The following is a 12,183-nucleotide window of genomic DNA, read 5'->3' as shown; positions in this document are numbered from 1 at the left end:
TTCTGAAACTTGAGCAGTAGAGGCTGTTGCAACTAATTTACAACAAAGGAGTCAATGATAGACTTGATGGTAGACTAAGCACTGAAGTCAGTTCTAAACAAAGTCGAGGCACATGGAAGAGCTAGAACACAAAACATGAACAGAAAGAGCACAATTGAAAGAGGGGAAACACCAACAGCAGGTTAGAGGTACACAGCAGATGTTTGGTTGAGATGAGTAGTTAGAAAAGAGTCATTGAAGATCGAGTGGAAATATTTCTGTTCAGAATATGTTTTTCAAATTATTGAAGTAATATTTGATTTTAAGGTGTATGCTGGGCCTTTAATCCTCAGCTTCGATGGAGGAGCTAAGTGATGATGGATTAACAACTGCTGTGGATGAAGATGAGAATCGGCCAGACAACATTCTGCGGCGGCTGGTTTACATTCTTAAGTTCACCTGGGTGTTGCTTCTGGCTCTTGTCGATGGTATTGTGGATTCTCTAAACTCTTTGGCGCAGGATTCAATCAACATATCACGTGTACTGCGCATCGAACGATGCATGCTGGCCCACGAAGCTAAAATGGTCAGCACCTACCCTTTTGGGGGGGATCTACTTTGTTTATGCGGCTGATTCTGTGCTTCTTTCTGTGTATAATCCCTCATTGAATTGGATTATTTGGATCCCTTGGGTATTTGTATTAAATACCTTTGCTGTAAGAACTTTACCATAAGATTGTGGTTCAATTTGTTACAATCATGCTGCATCTGCACGATCACATGAACTCCCTGCCAGAATGATCCCCGGAATATCACCACTGACTGAAGTCATCACAGTGTATTCAGAAGAGTCAAAATTCTGTCTGCTAAACCTTCAGAATGAGGCTACTTTAGATCGTTCCAAATCATGGGCCCCGTGATGACATTGCCAAAACATTATCGGTTACATCATGTGGACTTCTTGCTCAAAGAGTCATGAGGTGACGGTCACCATTTTGGCCTGTCTTTACAAATCAGCACATAATTGCTCATTATTACAAGTGTTTGACACAGATAAGTGAGTTCCCAATTTCTTAACCATATCTAAGCCAATAAGTGTGTGTGTGTGTGTGTGTGTGTGTGTGTGTGTGTGTGTGTGTGTGTGTGTGTGTGTGTGTGTGTGTGTGTGTGTGTGTGTGTGTGTGTGTGTGTGTGTGTGTGTCCTCCATAACCCCATCACCATGAAACTTATCAGACTGACACTTTGCATGCCTACTAAGGCAAATCCAAGGAAGTGCAGGACTGGAAATTGGGTGTTTGGGTTAATTAAAACACCCCTTGTGAAGATAATTAACGGCCTTATTTAATTATATCCTTTATCAAGCACCATCCTCAGCTACCGCTCTCTATCCGGGATCTTAAAGCGTATATTGGGTTACCTCGCTGGGGTCTGAAGCCACCATGTTTTTTGGCCGACTCAACCATGTCTGGCTATGAATCTCTGGGTACATTGCAATGCTTATAAATGCCTGGAGATGCCAGCACCCATGGCTATATTTCATTTCCGCACGTGCCATAACCTGGAAAATCGCTTAAACTAAGCTGAATTACAAAATTTAAGCTTCAGACTTGAACTTGGCCGCAGTTCCGACTGCTAAAAAAAGGAAGTGTTCGTTTGTCCAATTAAGACATTGCTTGGGCATGTCTGGGTGCACGGGTTTATATGACCGATGGCAATGTGTAATCGCTTGCCAAGCCAGGCGTTCTGTTGGAGTGCTTGCTTGAGTGCATAAACCACTTTGCAAGTGCTCACCAAGCTGTTTGATTGTTCACTAGAAGTAAGACCTATCACTTCGCTGATGGAAATCTTTGCAGAATTCCTAAAAAATGGAATAAAAATTCGCATTGAAATTCATTTTTTACTCCTGTTCAAACGATTATATTTAGTGAAGAAGAGATTAAGGAATGTGCAAAAACTGGAACTTCATTTGTCACAACGCCGTGTTATCCAACCTGCTTTTACAATCCATGTTGATAGAGTCAACGGGAGGTTCTTTTTTTGCCGGCAATTACGTACGTAGTTTACTTTTTCCTGTTTTATGCGATCTGCTTTCATGACAAAATATCATAATAAATATACAAATAGTTTCTGCAATATATTAATACTCGACCGTGGCTCAAAACGAAGAGGTACGTTGACAGCACAAACGGTCAGTCTTCGTGGGTTTTTTGTGCATGGGTTGGGGCACGCAGGCAGGTAGGCCTTTGTCAGGTAGATAACATGGGTTTTAATTTTAACATGCTCCCCTCATGCTCCCTTCTCTTCCTCCTCCTCCCCTCAAGCTGCATTCTTCTCCTCCCCTCACGCTGCCTTCTTCCCTTCCCCTCACGCTGCCTTCTTCTCCTCCCCTCATGCTGCCTTCTTCCCCTCCCCTCACGCTGCCTTCTTCACCTCCCCTTACGCTGCCTTCTTCTCCTCCCCTCACGCTGCCTTATTCTCCTCCCCTCATGCTGCCTTCTTCCCCTCCCCCATGCCCCCTTCTCCTCCCCTCCTGCTGTCTTCTCCTCCTCCCCTCATGCTGCCTCTTTCTCCTCCCCTCAAGCTGTCTTCTTCTCCTCCCCTCATGCTGCCTTCTTCTCCTCCCCTCATGCTGCCTTCTTCTCCTCCCCTCATGCTGCCTACTTCTCCTCCCCTCACGCTGCCTTCTCCTCCTCCCCTCATGCTGCCTTCTCCTCCTCCCCTCATGCTGCCTTCTCCTCCTCCCCTCATGCTGCCTTCTCCTCCCCTCAAGCTGCCTTCTTCCCCTCCCCTCCCGCTGCCTTCCTCCCCTCCCCCATTCCCCCTTCTCCTCCTCCCCTCATGCTGCCTTCGTCCCCTCCCCTCAAGCTGGCTTCTTCCCGGCCCTTCACGCTGCCTTCTTCTCCTCCCCTCATGCTGCCTTCTCCTCCTCCCGTCATGGTGCCTTCTTCTCCTCCCCTCAAGCTGCCTTCTTCTTCTCCCCTCAAGCTGCCTTCTTCTCCTCCCCTCATGCTGCCTTCTTCTCCTCCCCTCATGCTGCCTTCTCCTACTCCCCACATGCTGCATTCTCTCCTCCCCCAAGCTGCCTTCTTCTCCTCCCCTCAAGCTGCCTTCTTCTTCTCCCCTCAAGCTGCCTTATTCCCCTCCCCTCACGCTGCCTTCTTCTCCTCCCCTCAAGCTGCTTTCTTTTCCTCCCCTTAATTTGCTTTCTTCTCCTCCCCTCAAGCTGCCTTCTTCCCCTCCCCTCAAGCTGCCTTCTTCCCCTCCCCTCATGCTGCCTTCTTCTCCTCCCCTCAAGCTGCCTTCTTCTCCTCCCCTCAAGCTGCCTTCTTCCCCTCCCCTCACGCTACCTTCTTCCCCTCCCCTCACGCTGCCTTCTTCCCCTCCCCTCACGCTGCCATTCTCCTCCTCCCCTCATGCTGCCTTCTCCTCCACCCCTCATGCTGCCTTCTCCTCCTCCCCTCATGCTGCGTTCTTCTCCTCCCCTCATGCTGCCTTCTCCTCCTCCCCTCATGCTGCCTTCTTCTCCTCCCCTCAAGCTGCCTTCTTCCCCTCCCCTCACACTGCCTTCTTCTCCTCCCCATCAAGCTGCTTTCTTCTCCTCCCCTCAGGCTGCCTTCTTCCCCTCCCCTCACGCTGCCTTCTTCTGCTCCCCACAAGCTGCGTTCTTCTCCTCCCCTCACGCTGTCTTCTTCCCCTCCCCTCATGCTGCCTTCTCCTCCTCCCCTCATGCTGCCTTCTTCTCCTCCCCTCATGCTGCCTTCTCCTCCTCCCCTCATGCTGCCTTCTTCTCCTCCCCTCAAGCTGCCTTCTTCCCCTCCCCTCACACTGCCTTCTTCTCCTCCCCTCAAGCTGCTTTCTTCTCCTCCCCTCAGGCTGCCTTCTTCCCCTCCCCTCACGCTGCCTTCTTCTCCTCCCCACAAGCTGCGTTCTTCTCCTCCCCTCACGCTGTCTTCTTCCCCTCCCCTCATGCTGCCTTCTCCTCCTCCCCTCATGCTGCCTTCTTCTCCTCCCCTCAAGCTGCCTTCTTCCCCTCCCCTCACGCTGCCTTCTTCCCCTTCCCTCACGCTGCCTTCTTCCCCTCCCCTCACACTGCCTTCTTCTCCTCCCCTCAAGCTGCTTTCTTCTCCTCCCCTCAGGCTGCCTTCTTCCCCTCCCCTCACGCTGCCTTCTTCTCCTCCCCACAAGCTGCGTTCTTCTCCTCCCCTCACGCTGTCTTCTTCCCCTCCCCTCATGCTGCCTTCTCCTCCTCCCCTCACGCTGCCTTCTTCCCCTCCCCTCACGCTGCCTTCTTCCCCTCCCCTCACGCTGCCTTCTTCCCCTCCCCTCACGCTGCCTTCTTCCCCTCCCCTCACGCTGCCTTCTTCCCCTCCCCTCACGCTGCCTTCTTCCCCTTCCCTCACGCTGCCTTCTTCCCCTCCCCTCACGCTGCCTTCTTCCCCTCCCCTCACGCTGCCTTCTTTCCCTCCCCTCAAGCTGCCTTCTCCCACTCCCCTCATGCTGCCTTCTTCCCCTCCCCTCACGCTGCCTTGTTCCCCTCCCCTTACGCTACCTTCTTCCCTTCCCCTTACGCTGCCTTCTCCTCCTCCCCTCACACTGCCTCCTTCCCCTCCCCTCATGCTCCCTTCTCCTCCTCCCCTCACGCTGTCTTCTTGCCCTCCCCTCATGCTTCCTCCTCCTCCTCCTCCTCCTCCTCCTCCTCCTCCTCCTCCTCCTCTGGGAGCTTTGACTGGGAACAGGCCGCAACAGTTTCTTAATGATAGTTGTTTTTTTTTTGTTTCACTTTCCCCAATCATATTATCAAATACCTGATCATCATACCTACAAATCACTGGATATATTGCAATGCTTATAAACACCTGGAGATGCCAGCATTCGTGGCTTTATTTCATTTCCATACATGCCATAACCTCTAGAATCTCTCCATCTGAGCTGAATTTCAAAACATAAACTCCGGAATTGACTTGTCAGCTGTTCCAACTGCTAAAAAAAAAGTTCATTTGTCCAATTCGGACATTGCTTGGCATTCCGAGCATCCCCGGGTGCATGGTGTTAGTATGCCTGATCTGCGATCGCTAATTGCTTGCCAAGCCAGCCGTACCTTATCACCTGTTTCATTGGAGTGCTTGCTTGATTACTTAACCCACTTGGTGAGCTTGATTGTTTGTTTCCAAGCCGTGGCCTGACACGGCAAAAATATTCGCACTGTCACTGAACATATCAATCGACTTGAACAATGTTCAGGCCCGATTCGCCGGCGTTTGGCCCCATGTTGCCGCGCATGCAGTCCCTCGGGTGGTGGCTCACTCGGTGAAAATGTGCCATTTTATTTTGACGTTTCCTTTTTTGTACAATCTTCTTTCTTATTATTACTGATCACTTCGACATAGATAGATACATATTTTTAAAAGTTAAATGTTTTGTTTTTAAAAGTTTCTTCAACCCTTTCGTAGGAGTGACTTGCTTGGAGCACTCGTCAACTTTCAATCCCCTCATGCTGCCTTCCCTTCCATTCACGCTGCCTTCCCTTCCCCTCCCCTCACACTTGCATTCTCCCAAAGCCCCTCTCCTCTCCACCCGTATGAACATCTCTGGGTGGTCTCCGCATGCTGTATTAACATACTGTTTTAACATCCCACATTTCCTTCAATCCTGTACTACCCTCCAAATTTCCCCCTCAAGTCCCCCTACTAAACGCAAGTCCAGAACCCCTTCCACTCCTGCTTACCTCCTCCCAAACCTCCTTCCTCTCCCCTCTTCCCCCTCCTCTCTTCCCCATATGCCTCACCCCACGTCCCTCACTGAGTTTATTGCAACGTTTGTTGAGGTGTTGCTCTCCCCATCCCCCTTTTTCCTTCCACTTTCCCACTTCTTAACCCTCCCATTCCTCATCCTCTCCGAGCTACCCCTTCCACACCCTCTCCTAGCACCCCACCCCTCCTCCCTCCCCTCTCCTTTATTCTCTCTATGCTCTCCCTCCTCTTCCTCCCCTGCCTCCTCATTCTCTCCTCTCTTCTTCCTCCCTTCTCTCTCTCTCCCTTCTCTCTCTCTCTCTCTTTTTCTCTTTCTCTCTCTCTTTCTCTTTCTCTTTCTCTTTCTCTTTCTCTTTCTCTTTCTCTTTCTCTTTCTCTTTCTCTTTCTCTTTCTCTTTCTCTTTCTCTTTCTCTTTCTCTCTCCCACTGCCTCTTCCCTCTCACCCCCTCTCTCCTATTATCTCTCTCTCTCTCTCTCTCTCTCTCTCTCTCTCTCTCTCTCTCTCTCTCTCTCTCTCTCTCTCTCTCTCTCTCTCTCTCTCTCTCTCTCTCTCTCTCTCTCTCTCTCTCTTTGACACACACATACACATGTGATACAAATGATACAAATATAGCATGCAGTATCAGTGATTTAGCAAGATGTTATGTTGTGATTTTACATGCAGGTGAGTCACAGGTAGAGGTTTGGTTTTGCTTATTTTCATGCACCTGCCTCATAGGGTAAGATTCCAACTAAAGACAGCATCAACAATTACTACAAAGCACAAATCCTGGCACGTTCACGGGACTGCTCCATCGATGGCGATGATGGCCCACTCGGCCAGAGAGTGAGTCCTAGAACACCTTTGGGTCCTGGCTTGCATCCTACCGGCAGTCGCCACTCTCTGCTCACTGCAGACAGTAGTCCATCCAGGTGTGTTCTTTGCCAATGGTTGAACCTTTTTGTCTTGCACAATCTGTATGCATGCATGATTGAAAGTCATTTCGTCAGTTTATAACAACATCCCATTGTTCCTTCCTGGCAGCTGCATAACTGAAGCGACCATGCTTTGGTCTCGGCAGACTGCAGAGGGCAAGTTGGGAATTGGAACGAGACCTGTGGGTGAACAACAAAGGCCCCAACTTCATCGTGCCATGAACATTGATGGGTCCACCTCCTCAATTGATAGCAGCAGCCAGCTACTCAGGTAGATGTTTTTATCCTTAATTTCTACCAAAATTGTTTTTTCTGTCGTTTATTTTAACACACTTGATCTTCTCTATAGTTCTTTGAGAGTGATTTTAGTTTTTCATTTATTTTTATTGGAAAGAAGCCATTACTCAGGTCCAATGTTTTGACCCACCAATTGGTCTTCACCTGTGACTGTGCATGTATTTCGTGCCAGTGGTTAACTTCCTTACAAAGGGGTTGTGGTGGAGGGAAGAGGTGGTGGGGATCACGACTTCAATATGCAGATGGTGAGACAATATTGTTTTAATCATAAAATTGCACATGACACTTAGTGTGGTTAGGCACGTGTGTGGGTAGAAATGTCTTTTTTGTTATATATTTCTTACGATCAGATGAGCATGCCCACAAAGGTGGTAGTAACCACACCATGAGTCACGGAGATGGTTGCATCATGGATTCTGATTGGTTGGAGAAAACAACCTGTTTAACCAAATAAAGGTTAAACAAGACTCATCTCATAATCTTGGTCAAAGAAAACGAAGTCTTTATTGATAATCTACACAATTTTCCCACATTACCATAAACCTATCCTTAACTAAGCATGTACACAAAGCAACAGTTCAGCAAAATGCATCAGCACAATCTGAATTCTGAAACAAGAGCAGAAGAGACTGGTGCAACTGATTTACAATGAAGGAGTCAATGATAGAATTGATGGTAGAGTAAGCAGTGAAGGCACTTGCAAGTAAATTACAAGGAATGCGATTGTGAATCGGATGATGAAGCTGTACGAGAAGATGATGCCATAAGATGAGTAGCACACTGGTGCTGTGAAGCGATGCTTTGCTTAGCATCTCTTTGCAAAGCTTACCGGTTTAAATGAATGACATCAGCCTCACTATGAGGAATGATCACCTCCACCTCATTGTAGTGATTCAGTGGTGTGACAAACAGTCCAATAGGTGCTCATTATCCTTGCAGATACAGCATGCCCCAACAAAGGTCTCCACTGAAACCCAGACTCCAATGAATGCAGTTACCTCTGACCTCTGACCACATCATTGTTATGAAGGGAAAATCCACCCCAAACACACCACAACATGATACCAAAAAAGCAAATACCAGCTTCTCCTTTCCTGCTCCTTCTGTCTGTTGTTGTCATTTGTCTCTCAATCCATGCACTTTTATGTCCAGCATTAAGATACATATACCCACAAAGTGGTTTCAATGTATGTGGAGCTACCCGAAAAACTTTGTTGAGAAGAGGCAAAGAGAGAGGAAAGGTCAGCACCAGTTATCAAGTAGCTCCACATCCATTGAGAGTAGTTTGTGCTAATGTGTATCTTGCTGTACTTGAAGAAGCATCAACAACTGTACCTTAAGCTTGGTCATTCTCAATATCTCCACTAGATCGTTGTCCATCACATGGAGAACATACCCTGAGGTGCACAGCATCATTTTTTGGAGAGATTAGGATATCTTCCTCGACTGCTTCTATTTCTAACAGTACCTGTAATATTCACAGCAATAAATAAATGAAAAGACTGAAGTGTGTTCGACTCACTTAATCGGCACTCAACGTGATGCCTTGGAAACCCACTACCGGTGTGCATGCCCCAGAACAGCATTCCGATTGGATGCACAAGGCAAGTCCAAACATACAGCGAATGAAGGTGGGTCAACTTCCAAAGTGGGATGACGTAATTAGCGTAGGCGTAATTGTACGTTATGTGATAGTTCCAGTTTCACGTATCCTCCTCAAAATCTTGCACCCACCTCCTGCTGAGACATGGTCGGCATGCAACTTGCCGCATGGAGTCGCCTTCACCACCTAAGGCTTTGGTTTCTATCTACTTGTCACGTGATATTTTCCTCACAGGCCCCATAGTAGTGACTGCACATTCACCACAATTCAGTGATATCAGCACCTGTATTTTTGCAGTCCTTCCTCTGCAGGTGTGGCACTTTCTGGTTTCCATGCAAGGTGAGATCACATGATGAAGCAAAGTTAAATGGCATCGTATCGGGTCATGGCAGGAAGAAGTTGGTTGTGGTACATGTGGTGTATGGGCGGAGCTTGTATTGTATGGGCGGAGCCCCGAGTCACGGATGGTGATGGTCACGTGGTTGTGGCTTCATATGTCCCGACTCGCCTGCAAGGGACTCGTTGCACCAGTAGCACCAGTAGCAGCGTGTGGTATCATTAGCAGTGTCATGTAGGTCGTGTGCCTATAGAGTACATCGAATGCATAATAAAGCGGAGTTATGGGCATCCTACGCCCACCCTCTCGCTCGAGGCAATAAAGCGGAGTTGTGTTACCCTCCGGCTCATGTCTGCCTGTTCGCACCTCTGCCACGACACTACAGTTGGGTGACGAGGATGTTTCGGATCGACCGTGCAGAGTGCCTGTTTTCCTCGGCATTGACTTTGAGTCGTTGCCGGGACAATTGGATTGTCGGGCGCACAGAGTGCCGGGAGAATCAGCGCAGCTCGCGCGGTACGAGTTCGACCACCTGGCGAGGAGCCCAGGGAAGCACATCGCGAGTTTCGCCGCACGGGTGAGGCATCTCGCCGTCGCCTGCGAATTCACGTCGAGTGGACGGCAGGCCAGGCTCGAAGATCGTTTTATTTCTGGTTGGCAAGAGTCGGAATTGGTTTCTACAATGCCACGGCTAAAGGACGAGGACATTACATTCAACTCAGAAGCGGCGTAGCCCGTCGCACAGACTCTGAGGGATGTCCGGCCCCTCGATGGCCAGAGCATGACAGGTGGTCCAGAGGTCCGCACAGTGTACCAAGCGCCCACGGCCGCACGCACAGTCTTTGGTGCGGGTCGTGGCCAAACGTTGCAACGCGGCCAGTCGGACGACGATCTAAACACTCAGGCACATCTACAGCTGGTACGATGTTTTGTGCATGACGTATAGTACGTTTTTACATCCCGGGTCGAGATCTGCAGCCTGGGCAAGGTTTTGTGGATGGAACGCCGATCGTGTTTCGAGTTGAGACCGGAGCGGCGGTGTCGATCATAAGCGAGCGCACCGCTTGTGCACTCCCCGGTCTACGCCTTTTCAGGTCTACCCTCGCGTTGCACACGTATACAGGTGAAGCGCTACCAGTGGTTGGCAGGGCACACGTCTTGGTCGCCCATCAAGGTCAACGGGTTGCGCTCTCGCTGTTCGTGGTGCGAGGGGAGGGGCTCGCCCTTTTGGGTCGGAGCTGGTTGGCCCGCATTCAACTTCCTGGACGGCGCCAGTCATTCACCTTGGACGTCCCGTGCCGAGCCGATTAGAGTGTCGGTGGGAGGAGGTTCCTGTTTCGGAGTTCGTACCTCCAGGTGCGCCTGTGTCTCCTTCGGGCCCCGTACCTCCGTTTGGGCCCGGGCCTCCCTCGAGACCCGAGGGCGAGGTCCCGGTGGCAGGGGCCACGGCGATACAACGTTGGTGTCCGTTCATTGCTTCCTGCAACTACGATATATGGTTCCGGAACAACGGGGAGCATGCCAGCTGCGACGGGCTCTCGTGCTTGCGTTGCGCGGAGGGTCCACCTTCATCTCGATCAACCAACCGGGTTGATGTGTTGGCACTGTGCCAAGTTCAAAGCGAACTGGTCGCATTGAAGAAGTTCGCGGAGCACGACCATCGACAGTGTCCTCTTCGACGTTCCGATGAGTACCTGCACGCAAGTCGCCTCAACGTCGTGACAACCAAGAGGCTTTCGCGCAGCCTGGTTCATGATTTGTTAATTGTTGTATGTTTGATTCTCGCAGCACGAGCGATTAAGCTTAGCGTTATATAAGCAAATGCGACAGTCCGCGTGTGAGCAAAATATGTTTGATTGGAATCAATGCTTTCTTTGATGTGAAGAACTTGCGGACGATCGTTGCGAAGAAAGAGGTCTTCCCGATCCCGGTCCTCGATGACCGTCCGCAGTTCGCTGCACTCTCATGTGTTAGAATTTTATACTGTAGGAACGCACTGTATGTAAAGAGAAGTTTGCATCTGCGCAGACGATGTTTTTGCTGCTTTATGACACTGCTGTGCATCCAGTCAACGCTGATCGTCTGTATGGACGTGCGTTGAGGTCTCGGCTGGATTTGCTGCGACCTAAGGGGTCGGTGGCAGGGGCGGTGTTGCACCCGTCGTTGGTGCGCGGTTTTGGTGTGGGACAGCTGGCAATGCAGCCGGCTAATTGCCTGGTTCGAGTTGATGGCGGGGAGCCGGGGCAGGTTCGCTGTTCAGCGTCACCCCCACCCCTGATATTGCCAAGGTCAGACGTGCCTGGTGCCATGGAGCACAGACCTCTGATCTCGCCAAGATCAGCCGCGCTGGCGCCCGCGGGGCTTGCAGGCTCGGGGTGTTTACCTGATTCGGTCCTGTCTGAGGGAGGTGTGCCAACTTGTTGACCGGGGGCATTTGATGGTGCCGGGGGAGGTTCGCTTGGGGTGTCATCCCGACCTCGCCGGAAGGCATATAAGCATGAGCCACCTGGGGGCGCTTCTACAGTCCACTGCATTTGGAATTCAACTCACTCACACCAACACGGTATATGATGTGATGGGGATAGAAGGGTGTATTATGTGCCAGATTACAACAACGGCATTCATGTTACAGGTTGTGCGGATGAAGCACGCTTTTCTTTTGGGCCATCTCATCTGGATTTGATTCTCAGCCCGACCATTAACCCAGGGTTAGATCAAGTGACGTGGTACTTGGAGGATTTTACATGGTTGATGTCATTTTGTTCTTCTGCTTTTTTTTATGTCGTAGTATGCTTTGCCAATTATGCTTGTCATTATAATTGTCATTTTATGATCATACTTTTAGGAGGGAGGAGTGTAGTGTATGGGCGGAGCATGTATTGTATGGGCGGAGCCCCGAGTCATGGATGGTGGTGGTCACGTGGTTGTGGCTTCATATGTCCCGACTCGCCCGCTTGGGACTTGTAGCACCAGTAGCAGCGTGTGGTATCATTAGCAGTGTCTTGTAGGTCGTGTGCCTGTAGAGTGCATCGAGTGTGTAAAAAAAAAGCGGAGTTACGGGCATCCTACGCCCACCCTCTCGCTCGAGGCAATAAAGCGGAGTTGTGTTACCCTCCGGCTCGTGTCTGCCTGTTCGCACCTCTGCCACGACACTACAGTACATATAGGAGCAAATTATGTCGGGAAAGTTTACTCTGTGATTTTGAAAAATGGATACAGGTTATTGAGTAAGCATTTTAAAAGCAAAGGATTGTGTGGTCATGTTTTCTGGGATACTCCCAAGATTAGGAAACGATGTAG

At 49.9% G+C, this 12,183-nt stretch overlaps 1 protein-coding gene across 1 annotated transcript in view; it reads left to right on the top strand.

The window, feature by feature from the left end:
• Window positions 1-12,183, top strand: part of PIEZO2 (piezo type mechanosensitive ion channel component 2) — a 343,960-nt gene that overhangs the window by 262,705 nt on the left and 69,072 nt on the right. The window contains exons 35-37 of the mRNA XM_085890260.1: window positions 333-565; window positions 6,450-6,643; window positions 6,756-6,917. Of these exons, the coding sequence (XP_085746386.1) occupies window positions 333-565; window positions 6,450-6,643; window positions 6,756-6,917 (589 nt within the window). The remainder of the gene's footprint in view (window positions 1-332; window positions 566-6,449; window positions 6,644-6,755; window positions 6,918-12,183) is intronic.

This window comes from Eptatretus burgeri, chromosome 7, assembly GCF_056783735.1.
Source record: "Eptatretus burgeri isolate ZD-2024b chromosome 7, Ebu_testis_v1, whole genome shotgun sequence".
Lineage (NCBI taxonomy): Eukaryota > Metazoa > Chordata > Myxini > Myxiniformes > Myxinidae > Eptatretus > Eptatretus burgeri.
The sequence above is the reverse complement of the archived record's forward strand: the minus strand, read 5'-3'. Positions and strand labels throughout refer to the sequence as shown.